Here is a 13,130-nt window from a genome sequence, read left to right on the forward strand (position 1 = left end):
GATACTCAAAAGTTTTAACAAATATACCCCAAGGTAAAATCTTGTTTGATCAAAAAAAAATTTTTAATAAAAAATTTAAGTCACACCTCTTTTCTCTAAAAAACATGAATACAACATATGAAATAGATGTGATCATATAATGTAAGAAATGCAATGCATGAATTCTATACCAAAAGTCTTTAATTATGGTAATAGGATTCTTGAAACTTTTTTTCCTTCCATCTTTGCGTAACATAGTCTCTGAATTAATTGACAAGTTCTTTCACACACTAAAGCAAACATTCTCAACATTTTCATTTTTGAAAATAATTCTTCTTGTCTAGTGAGTTGTTTTAATATCAATCCCTTGAATTTGACATTTTTTTACCTTAGAAAGATTTATTATATCATTTACCTATCTTCCAACACGAGTATTAAAATTCAATACATTTTGAACATCTCTAAAAACTTTCCAAGAATAATAATGGAAATTGCTCCATACGATTCCCTTTTGCATATGATTAAATCTCTTAAAAACTGGTGATTATTGCCTAGAATGAGGATGATGAATCATAACTTTGGTTTTTCCAAAAGGATGTAATGGTTTGGTATATCAGAAGAGATCTTAATTACCAAAAGAATTTGGCCATTGAATGAGAACAAGAACATCTTTTCATCTGAGCTCACAATTCAAAATAGTTTTTAAAGTGAAATCTATTTTGGCACTCTTTTTAGTTCTTGATATGTGTATTTAATAAATTTCAAGACCAACTATGTCAAGTTCAAAATTTCAAGTTTGAAAAAAGAATAAGGCCTAAATTTTAAAGGGAATCTTCATAGTGAAAATGATCTTTTTAGGCCTTTAAAGAAAAGTCTCATTGGTGTTATATGAAAAGTCATGAGTTGCTTTCAGAGTTTTAATCTTTTTTTAGGCTGCCCTTTCAGGTTTTCACTCTAAAGCTTTATTCTTTTCTTTTTTTATATATATATTCCATCATGCATTTGAGCATTCAAAATTCATTAAAAATAAAAAAAAGTGATAGTGATTTCTTAAAGAAAAACTCTTCAATTTTGATATCCACACTTGATCACAATGAACTTTTTAAAAGACGTAAAGTGAGTTGGGGTTTAGGGTTTTGAAAAAAAAGATAAATAGGCCCAAAAATGTTATTTTTACGTGATTAAACTAAGGATTATTTATTTTTCAAAGACATATTTCCTTTTCTCAAAACATGCATTTTCATTTTTTTCTTTATTTTTTTATTTTTTACATGAGTTCAAAAATTTTGAAACTTATCTAATTTCAAGCTACCTTCTTAACATAAGGCATTATTTTCTAACCTTTAGTACAAGATCACATGGCATCTTGATGAGATCTTTTTCTTCTCAAACTTGCTTCTCAAATTTTGAGTGATCCTTAATTAGGGTTCATTCAAAAAGAATAATCAATAGGCTCAAAAGGAATAGCAAATGGATATATTCTTTTTTTGTGAAGAGAATTTGCAAAATGAACATATTTCATTTCAAGTATGAATACTTATTGAAAAGTAATTCTTAGAAGACAACTTGTTGTTTGATTGACTTTAGGTTCATTTGAATGCCCCATATGCATGATTTCACAATCAACTCTTTTTTTGCTTTTTTTTTTTTCAACTCATACTCATAATGCATTTTGATAACAAACCCATCCGAATGTTTATAAGTTAGAATGGTCAAAAGGGTTTTTAAGACATCAAGTAAATTTGGCATTTGTCCCAAAGAAAGTATAGAGAATTGCTTGGTAAAGGATTCAAAAAGAAGACGAATGTAACACAAGCCAAATTACTAAACAAATTTGAGAAAATATGACTCAAGGAATTTAGGTGGTGATGTGTTTGAAATAACATTGACATTTATTAAATCATCAAAAATCAAAAAGCTTAAGAGAGTGCCTTAAAAGATTTTACAAAATAATCGACTATTTTATTATTTATAACCCAAGTAAAGATCAATAAATTTTAAGGTTCGTCATGGTTAAATAAGATGAAGTTTTGAAACTCTCATATTTAGAATTCTCAAGGATTTTAATCTTCCAATTGAAAAGAATGAAATGTTTAGGAAAATGGCTCAAGATACCCATTCCTAATAATAATCACCAAATTTCTTAAGATTTTTTTCACATGCATTTGTAAGAACCCAAACAATCAAAACTCATTAGAAGCCAATGACTTCATGCTCAAAAAATCAATGTACAAAGAATAATCAACCTATGATAAAACAACTTTCCAATGTTTCAAAAGTTGTTGGGTCAAGGTGCCACTATGGATGGGCTTTCAATTTTTTCTTTCAACTATTTGCATTTCTCAGTTAAGTACCTAATTGCCCATATGTGATAATCACATTTATCATTTGGATCATAACTCTTGGCTGATGGATTCAAAGTTACTTTCAAAGGTATTGTAGTGAGGTATTAGTACTTTATTAATAAAGAAAAAATATCAAAAATTAGAATTGAAATTTTCTTTAGACTATTTCTTGATCTTCTTTGGCCATTCAATGGTTGAGTAGCAAATTAGGGATAATGACTTATGTAAGCAGCTGATTGTTAGGTTGGTTGGTGAAAATAAAGATTCTAAGAAAGATTATTTACAGTAAGGTGGTAAGGTTGGTACATCATATGTGGGGTAAAGCTTTCAACCTGTTTCTATTTATACATCATGACTTAAACAACTTTTATTTTCATTCTTGGTACACACACATCTTTTACACCAGGTGCATTATCCTCTTTAAGCTTTTCATTTTTTATGATATTTTTTATTATCTCCCATGATATGACCATGTCGATAAAATTTTTTATTGTATTTTCAATTATCCTTTCATAGTATGAAACTTTAAGAATGTTGACAAACAAGATTGTAGTTTTTTTTTTTTTTTTTGTTAAAAGAGGTTAAACTTGGATAGCAACACCCTTTCACCTTTGAGCATATTCTCTGAAACTCCCAACAATTTTTTTTCACTTTTTGTACAGACAATCGATCTGGGACTAACTCTATAATGTACTTGTATTAAGTTATGAATGCTCTAGCCAATTCTTTTCATGAAATAAAATTTTATCTATTTGAGCATACCACTTAATAACAGATCCTATAAGACTGTTTTAGCATACATGAATTAAGAATTTGTCATCATAGATATAGCTAGCCATCTTTCTACAGTACATAGTGACATAGGTCATCAGACATTTAGTCCCATCATATTTCTCAAATTCTAAAACCTTAAACTTGGGTGGAACAATCACATCTGACACCAAACAAAGCTATAATGCATCCATAGATCCATAAAAATATATTTTTTTGATAGCCTGAATCCTCTCTTTTATAAGATCTTTTTTTTTTTTTTAGCATTTGAATCTTCTGTTGCTTTAAATGAACTTTTTTTCAGTTTTGCTAGTTTTTCATAACCATTAAGGACTAGAATTGTTAAAGCTATTGAAAGTATTTTAGAATAAAAGTTTGCCCCTAAAGGTGGTGCTTGTTGTGATTATGCTTTTTGGGATATTTATGTATGAACTGTCTTCTAGCTCTTTCTCTCTATTCAAAATTTTCAATATTTTCATTATCTGGGCCAAATTTACTATCATTTTCTCAATTTGACTATATTGTTTTAGTTCCATAAGTGGCAAAGAGATTATCTTGATGATTAAACTCTTGAACATTATTACCATAATTAAAAATTAGGATAATGTGTATTACGAATTTATGCTAGAAAAAAAAATATATAAGAATGAATGGATACATGCATTAAATTCTATCACATAATAAGAAAGAGAAGAAAAAGAAAATCTCTAATTAAAAATTAAAAATTGTTTTGACAAAAACATCCAAAAACATTCTTAAGAAAAATCCTAAAATTTATTGTTTGATCTTATTCTTTGGCTTTAAGATCCTAGTACTGTCATGGACAAGTTCTTTAACCATTATGACTAGGCAATACCTTCTAACAATCTTAGGCTTTCCTTTATCCTTAAAACTCAATGCACCATCTTTAATTAAACCTTGCACTTTATGTTTAAAAGCAATGTAATTTTTTTTTGAATGGCCTATATTCCTAAATGATAATCACATCGAGCTTTAGCATCAAACCATTTAGGATAAGAAAGTTTTAGTCACTCTAGAGAAACTGGTGTGATTAGATAATTTTCAAAAAGTAACAAAAATAATTCAATGTAAGTCATAAGAATTAGATCAATTATAGCTCTCTCTCTTTTTTTAACTTAACAATTTTTTGAGTTAAGTAGTTTTTTGAGTCACAAGTACAGATCTTGGAGTAGAATTGGGTATATATGCCCAAAGGTTCATTGGAAAGTTTTGTTACTAGATGGGTTGATAAGCATCAGGGTTTTGAAAAGCATAATTCATAATCGGGAAAGTATATAAGAATGAGCCAATATGTGGAGGTTAAACAGGAATAGGTCTTATTTGGGAAGCCAAAAGAGATTGTTTAAGAATAGCCGATTAGGGATTTAAGTATGAGCCAATTTACGAAACTAATGCGAGGTTAGAAGACCTTATCTCTTCTGTTTCTTTTCTGACTTGGTCTTTTCTTGGGCCATTAGATGCATTAACATGACTTGGACCAGCATCAATATTATAAGAGGCTTTTTTATCTTGACAAGATGGTTGCTTAATGCATACATAAATTAGAATTGATGAGAATTCTTGAAAATAGGTCGCTTCGAGATTTTTCACATTCCATTAGCTTGGTAAATTACATTTTTATTTCTTATAGGCCATGCCCAAATTCCTTTTGGTTAAGTTTCAAAGATTGGATCTGTGCTTTTAACTGATCTCCCATCTCTTTTGAATTGCTACCCCAGATGAGCAAAAGATTTTCATTATGCAATGACATGATGAATGAATGATGATGATGATCAATGAATGAGTGATATGCATGAAATAAATGAAAACAGACAAACAAATAAATAAATAATTACAAACTTATTGATGTTAATATGATTCATGTAAAAGAAAGTAACAAACAAGAGCAAAGTTAGAAACTAATATAAAGAAAGAAAAAAAAAACAATTTAATGCATAACTTAAAAGTTATGTGAACTAATTTGGAGTATTTCTACAAAAAAAAGATATGGATCTACTTATAGGTATTACAACTCACTATATGTGGTTTAGGATTGATTCTATAGGTTTCCAAATTGTTTCTCACATCATTGTGCATCACAAATTAGTAAGGCATCATAATCCTCACCCATTATAGGTTACAAGTAGAAATGGTTCAATTCGAGTGGGAATGTTTTGCTAGCCCATGGGAAGACATAAAATCTCACGAAGGTATAGGTACTTTACTCCCTTTTAAGGGACAGAACTCGGATTTAAAACTCATGTTATGTATATGTAAATGAATGATAGATATATAAAATGAATTAATGAATAAATAAATAAAATACAAGCAAGAGAAAAAAATTAAATTTATTAGGTTAGGCTTGGATAATAAGAAATTATTTACTAGCCTAACTCTCAAACTCTCTAATAAAGTCGTCAAACTATCATAACGTATAGATTCGTAAACCCATAGTTAGACATAAACTTTAAGAGTCACTATTAATCCTTTTTGTTTAGTTGCGATTGGCCACCTAATTAAATTTGTCCTATTTTAAAAGTAGTCCCAAGAAAGACTTAGGTATATTTAAATAGTATATTCTAAAATCCACGAAATCGAATTTTAAGTTCAAAAGTGTAATTACACGTAAGGAAGGTTATAGCACCCTTACAAGGCCCATCCAAAGGATAGTACCAGTTTGATTTCAAATTATACAAGCCTTAAAATATTCTTATAATTTTACTTAGTAATTTAATTATTAGAATTGATCCTAAAATTACTCAAATAATTTTGTAGCAATTTAAGATACTTTTCTCACCTCAATAGTATTTATAGAAACTAATGTCCTACGTTGAAGAGGCTCCATTGTCGAGTTTATTAATATATTTTATTTAAAAAATAATCAATAAAATCCTCCAATGGTTTGATAAGATTTTATTTTGAAGTAGATCTCCCAATAATTTTGTGAGATTTTATTTGAAAATCATTTATAAAATTTTACTTTGAGAAAATTTATTAAAATTTTTAATAGTTTGGTAAGATTTAATTCAAGATTTTGATTCTCTAATAGTTTGGTAGGATTAAAAATATAATATTTTATTTTATTTAAAAAATTCATTAAATCTTCTAATAGTTTGGCAAGACTTAATTCAAGATTTAAATCTTCTAATAATTTAATAGGATTGAAAATTTATTAAAAAAAATTATATTATGAAATTCTTCAATAGTTTGGTAGAATTCATAACTTAAAATTTCTAAACCCATTAAATAAAAATTTATAATTTAAAACTCACAATCTTTAAATTTTATTTTAAACATACATAAAAAAAGTGAAATAAATGAATAAATATATAAATAAATAAAATCTGAAAATTTCTTTAATGGATAGAGACATGCCTTGATGGAAACATCCCTTAATCTATAGTGACAGATAATCACAAGTTCTAACCAAAAAGCTCTGTCACCAATTTTAACCAAAGAGCTTAGGTATAGATTGCTACTCATCCATTTTCTGGTGGGTTTTTTTTTTTTTTTCTTTTCCTCCTTTTTGTGTATGGTTTATTAGTGTTTATATAAGACCCTATGCTAATAAATTTAGAGATTTGCATTGAATGAAATCTGATTATGCTTTGAATTGATTTTTTCTTTATTCTCTTAAAAATCTGTTTAATTAATTTCTAGAATTGTCTTGATTTTTCTTGATTTTCAAAATCCCTCAAAAATTTTCAAATTAAATTTAACTTTGATTCCCTGATTTGTTTTCTTTTTAATCTTTTTTTAATGTTTAAACAGATCATGTTTTAGTCTTAATTGTCAAGATCATCTTTGATTAGTATTTAAATTACTCCACAAATTTCATTGACATGAGTTATGATAAAAATTTAAAATCAATTAAATAAAAGACGAAAACATAAAATAAATAAATAAATAAATAAGATATAAAAAAAATGTAGGAAATTAGATAATTGGGCTTGGTTTGAGCCTTGAACTAAATAGGGTATCTGCAACTTCATTAAAATATAAACTAAAAATTAAATATAAAGATAAAATAAAGCAAGTCATTTTATATATATTATGTATGAAATAAAAATTAAATATAAAGATAAAATAAAGCAAGCTATTTTATGTTATGTATGAAATGTTTAGATTAATTTTTAAGGTTGTATATTATACTAATATTGTTCCAAAAACTAAAAGCAGATTTTTTTTTTTTGCTAAAATGTGAATTTTAATATTAAAAAATAAAAAAAAAATCACACTTTGAAACAAAGGGGAATAAAACAAAGGGAAACAAAAAGAAACAAATCAATGCAACAAATAATAATAAAAAAAAGAACATAATGGAATTATAAAACAAACATATAATACTATTATCTCCTGTCGACAAAAACATATTTCTATTTATAATACTAAAGTTGGTGTGAAAAATTAAGAATAAAATTTAATTAAGAGTGATTTAAGATAAATAACAATTAACTTTGATTACAAATTGAATTGAACTTATTTATATAAGGTAAGAGTAGTAATGAATATTTAAAAGAGAATAAATGCAATAATCTAAATGAAATAAATTTACTTTTTTTACATTAAAAATTAATCAAATCAAATTAAGTATATTGATTTTTTAAAATTAAAAATGTATCCAATAAAATAAAATATATTTATTAGATGACACATGTCATTTATTCATTATTGTACACGTGTTAAAAAATAGAACATCCACATCATTTTTTTTATCAAAAGTTTTGATTTTTATATATTTATATAAGATATAAGATTTTTATTTTTATTTGTATTATTGACCAAATTACTTGTAATTTATTTGTATAAGATAAAAATATTAGATATTTAAAAGGTAATAAATGTAATTAATTTAGTTTAACTAATTATTTTTAAGTAATAAAAATATTACTATAAAAATAATAAAAATATTTTAAATAAATATAATATATTTATTAGAGAACGCATGATAATTTTTTTTAAACACATTCACATGTCAAAAATATAAATTATTCATATTGAACTTTTTTTTTTTATCAAGGGCTTTTACTTTTATATAATTATATAAGATATAAAATTAAATTTAGTCATTAGATTAATGTGAATATTTGACTTGATGCAAATTTATGCTCATCAGGGAATTGATTTGGTGCTACCAGCATCAATTGATATATAATATATTAAGTCGACTAAAAATTAAAATTAATTAAATTTAAAATTTAATTCAATTGATTTATATAATTATTTTTAAAATATAATATTTGTCAAATTTAAAATTTAAATCTTAATAGTTACAATTTTCTTTTTTTATCCGCAAGTTACAGCTTCATTTTAATGATATAAAAACAAATTTGTTTAATTTTTTTCTCTTAATTTCAGAATTTATACTTCCATAATCCATAAACATGGGCTACCTGCTACTAAACTGCAATGCTTTTCTTTATATAATGGGAGAATATTTGAACAAAGCACTTAGCTGGAATAAAAATAGGTTCATTTTCATTGCTCAATAATTGATTGCTTAAAATTTTGATAATTTGGCCAATCTTTTCACTTTTGCAAATCAAGGGATTAAAGCTAGGCAGCTAGCTAGCTACCTCATTTAGCTACAAAACCAAATGGGAAAGGAAAAAAAAAATTAAAGGTGAGAAACCTAAATATTATTGCATTGTTGTTTTACTATTTTTTTTTTCCCTTTGCTTTTTATCAAAAAATATTTGATATTTGAAGGAAAAAGTATAAAAAAGGTTATCTAATAATTTAAAATAGAATTTTGTTAACGAGTGCTCTTATAACACTATTTAAAGTTATGATGCTAGTAGGTAATTTTTTAAATTTATTAAAATTTATCAAATTAATTATCAATTACTACATGTAATATAACAATATAACTATAAAATAGTAATTTAAATAATTTTAAAAAGTAATATAACAATATGACCATAAATTTTAATAAATTTAATTAATAATCATTTGTTTTTTTTATTTTTTTTACCAAAAATTGAAAACAAAAATATCAACCGATTAAAAATTAAAAAGAAAAAGTAGGGGCAGACCAACATTCTTATTGGGTCAGGCCTAGGAGATAGATAAAAGGCCATAAGTGAGTCCATTTTAGTCAGCCCAATTAACTTCAAATCGACCAGCCCAACACTTTCCCCAAAAGTAAAAGGCTTTCGTGATTTTTATTCTTTTCAAAAACTGGAGTGACCTCCAAGCCATCTCACAGTATTTTCTTCTTCTTGTTCTTCTTCATTTAAGCTCGCTTTTGCTTAAATCAAATCAGTTTATCGTGGAATTAATTTTAATACCAAAAGCCTAAAATCTACGATGTCGGTACGTCAATTTTCTTTTCTGAATTTCTTTTTTTTTTTCCTTTTCTGAAAACCTAATTCCTCGAAGCTTAATAAATGATTATTGTTTTGGCGGATGATAATGCAGATCTTCGAGTACAATGGGAGTGCCCTAGTAGCCATGGTAGGCAAGAACTGCTTCGCCATCGCCAGCGATCGGAGACTCGGGGTTCAACTCCAAACAATCGCCACCGATTTCCAGAGGATTTCTAAAATCCACGATCGCCTCTTTCTCGGTCTCTCTGGTCTAGCCACCGATGCTCAAACCTTGTACGCCCTTTTTTACTTAATTTCTTCCCTTTCCCTTTTCTATAATTTTCTTTTAGTAATGGTAATATTTGAGCTTCTTTTTTATTTTAATTTTAATTTTTGTAGGTATCAAAGGCTTTTGTTTCGGCACAAGTTGTATCAGCTAAGAGAAGAGAGGGACATGAAACCTGAGACTTTTGCTAACCTTGTTTCTGCTCTTCTTTACGAGAAAAGGTTGATTTAAACCCTCTCCCCCCCCCCCCCCCCACTTGATTCTTTTATGGATTAGTTTTATTAATTTCTTAGATTAGACTCTTTCAATAGTTGAGCTTAGCTCTTAAGTTTAATGAAACAGACGGGAAGGTTTTGTTTTGTTTTATGCTGCCAAATTCTAGCTCTTGATTATTTCGGCATTCAGATTAATTAAAAAGGGGAATGGCATGTATAGTTCCTAATCTATAGTGAAATGTTCAATGTGATATCTAACTTTAAAAATTTTAAATGTGGTACCTAAACCATTAATTTATTGACTAATGTGGTACTCATCTCTAATGCGCTTAGCTTTAAATGATGACATGTGGCAGATAAACAACTCATGAAGTACCACCTTAGTAAAAATACTAGGACATAAATTAACTTCTTAATGATGGCAGTCGAATGAGATGGTAGGATTAGTCGATACATGGTAAAATGAGATTTGTTTTTGTTATACAGTACCCTTGAATAATACTATTTACTGTGGCTAGAAGTAAAGGTAATTTCTTTTCTATAAAAAATAAGTTCAGGACAGGAAAATTTTTCGATGTGCATTTCGAGGAAAAAGCCTTACTTATATCCTTGAAGGGAACTAACCCACTTGTCTTATGACAAAAAACTGAGCATCAAAGATATTCTTGGCCTGCCATTTTCATAATTTCATGTTTACCCTCAAAACCTAACAGATGGACTCTTCATTTCCTAATAAAGCCAAACCCTTCCTTGATGACATGTCAATCATGAGAGGAATTTGTAGGAAGCATGAGATTTGCAGTGGGAATTACACTTGAAAAGTGTGCACTTTGTTTATGTGTGTCATAGATATGTTTTATGACATGTTTTCTTTTTTCCATAGGTTCGGTCCATACTTCTGCCAACCAGTGATTGCTGGATTGGGAGATGAAGACAAGCCCTTCATCTGCACCATGGATTCCATTGGAGCCAAGTAAGTTGATTTCATTCTCTTGTTTTTGAAACCAAAAGGCATGGATTTGTCTTAGTTGCTTAGAGTATTTATATTTATTTGTACTTATAGTAGTATATACCTTACCAGGAGGCTTCTTCTTGTAAAACAAATGCATGTAAGTTTGCCTTGGTAAATATAAGCTTTGCTGCTCAAATCTCTTTGTGGAAAATGATAAATTAATTTCATTTCTTATCAAAAGCTGAAGAAAGAAGAGCTTTTCTATGTTAACAGGTTGGCTACTGACCTGTGACATATAAGAGGGAACCAGAAATTTTAACACTGTTTAGTAGAAGAAGCCACTATTATTCCAAAACCAGAAATTTTAGTATTTTTTAGTGAATAATCTGCTGTTGTGCAAACCAGTAATTTGGGCACTGTTTGATAAAAGAGTCCCACTATAGTTCCAACTCAGTCATAGACAACTTTTGACAAACATGATTCTTGACACGTGACAAACTAGGGGCTTGGGGTCTCAATCAATAGTGGAAGAAACATGATGTTAACAAAATCAAGAGTAACACCCTCCATACATTCTTTACTTCATCACCTTCCACACATTATAAACTGGAAAAAACCTTCCTCTAGCCCCCTACTCTACATAATTAATTTCCTTTTATAAAGATGTTTATTTGTTATTTTGTATGTTGTTGTTAATAGTTTTAAGAAATATAAATGTTAAAAATGTCATGCATGTTTTCTTTGGTTTTCAAGGAAATACAAAATGTATATATTCATATTGATTGCATTAAAATGAAAAATTCAAGAAGTTGGTGGTCAGTGGCTCTTTAAAATGAAATTGTTATTGGGTTTGATTTTCATAGACTACCATATGTTTAGTTGATGGCCGTTAGTCAGTTGCTCTTTAAAATGAAACGTTATTGGGTTTGATTTTCACAGACCATCATATGTTCTGTTTATGGCTGTTGCCCTATTCTCCTTTCTGACTTTTAAATTTGGAACTTCCCAATTGGAGGATGGGTGCAGCTATCCTTCCTGAAATAGCAATAACTTTACAATTAGAAGAAATATCCAAGTTTTTTAGTAGTGGTGATTTATGCTTTGTATATGGATAGCGTTTATATCACGGTGTTAGCAGTTTACTTTTGATGCCATTAAAATTTTAAGAGGATATGGGTAGCATTTATATCTGTCATTTCCTTTTCATCTCTATCTCTCTCTCTCTTTTCTGGAGATTTGTCTAATACATTTGCTTCATATTCTTTTTTTTTTATTACTAAAAGCTTCTTGAAGCAAATGCTGATACTATGTTGGTTGTTATGTTTGGTTTCTTTTAAATGCAGGGAGCTTGCAAAAGATTTTGTTGTAGCTGGCACTGCCTCTGAGTCTCTCTATGGTGCTTGCGAGTCAATGTTCAAGGAGGACATGGTTTGTCATTTTATTTATTTTCCTATGCTCAGATTGAAACACATCCACATTTGCAATAAATCCTTTTAAGAAGTGTAAAATTCTATTTTTTAATGTGCTTGTATAACCTAAAAGCTAAGACATGGTGCCCGATTTTGCAGTAGATAAGTTTACAATTTACTGGGTCATAGTTAAAGTATTGTGGTTTTTTGCTATAAATTATTAATGCCAGTAACACAATTCATACTTTACTGATTCATTGTTTTCTTCTTATTCAGGAACCTGAGGAATTGTTTGAAACAGTTTCCCAAGCCCTCCTTTCATCAGTAGATCGTGACTGCCTGAGTGGTTGGGGAGGACATGTCTATGTTGTGTAAGCATTTACAAATGTCTTTCATATATATTTTTCTTGCTAGCATTTTTTTTCCTAGGGTTATATTTGTTAAAGGTTTGCCCAAGCAAATCGGGTTGTTATTCTAACTTTGCAAACCCTTCCCCTTCTCTTATAAAGAAACTGCAGTATTTAGTTGTTTCTTGAATGATGATGTCTGGGTAGCTAAAACCTTAAAATTTGCTTAGAGTTAATTGATGCCATTTTAACGTGTTTGATATCTACATTTTGCAGCACCCCTACCGAAGTAAAGGAAAGAATCTTGAAGGGAAGGATGGATTGAGTGCAGCATGTGTTTTCAAGATTCTTCATTGCCAAACTATAGAACTTTCAGTTTATTTTCCATTGACTAGTGCTGGAATCTGATGTACTCTGGTAAATTCTGAAAAAATTGATTGACTAAGTTCTATATTATCGGCTGCATGGTGAATTTCTGGTGCACATGATGCCTTCTATTCGTTTTTCCTGTTGATGTT

The 13,130-nt window shown here is 28.4% G+C and overlaps 1 protein-coding gene across 2 annotated transcripts; it reads left to right on the forward strand.

Annotated features, from left to right (window-relative positions):
- The first annotated feature begins 9,260 nt into the window (after positions 1-9,260).
- LOC111312277 (proteasome subunit beta type-3-A-like) lies at positions 9,261-13,095 on the forward strand. 2 transcript variants are annotated; one of them, XM_022912408.2, is made up of 7 exons: positions 9,261-9,410; positions 9,516-9,697; positions 9,803-9,910; positions 10,788-10,877; positions 12,200-12,284; positions 12,542-12,636; positions 12,889-13,095. In XM_022912408.2, exons 1-7 carry the CDS (start codon positions 9,405-9,407, stop codon positions 12,935-12,937), a joined length of 615 nt encoding a protein of 204 aa, XP_022768143.1. In that variant the 5' UTR covers positions 9,261-9,404; the 3' UTR covers positions 12,938-13,095. The 2 variants fall into 2 exon arrangements, with proteins under 2 accessions (XP_022768143.1, XP_022768144.1); XM_022912409.2 differs by lacking the exon at positions 9,261-9,410 and having other exon boundaries at positions 9,510-9,697.
- Positions 13,096-13,130: the final 35 nt, after the last annotated feature.

This window comes from Durio zibethinus, chromosome 1 (genome assembly GCF_047325235.1).
Source record: "Durio zibethinus cultivar Kanyao isolate XHJ-2024 chromosome 1, ASM4732523v1, whole genome shotgun sequence".
Lineage (NCBI taxonomy): Eukaryota > Viridiplantae > Streptophyta > Magnoliopsida > Malvales > Malvaceae > Durio > Durio zibethinus.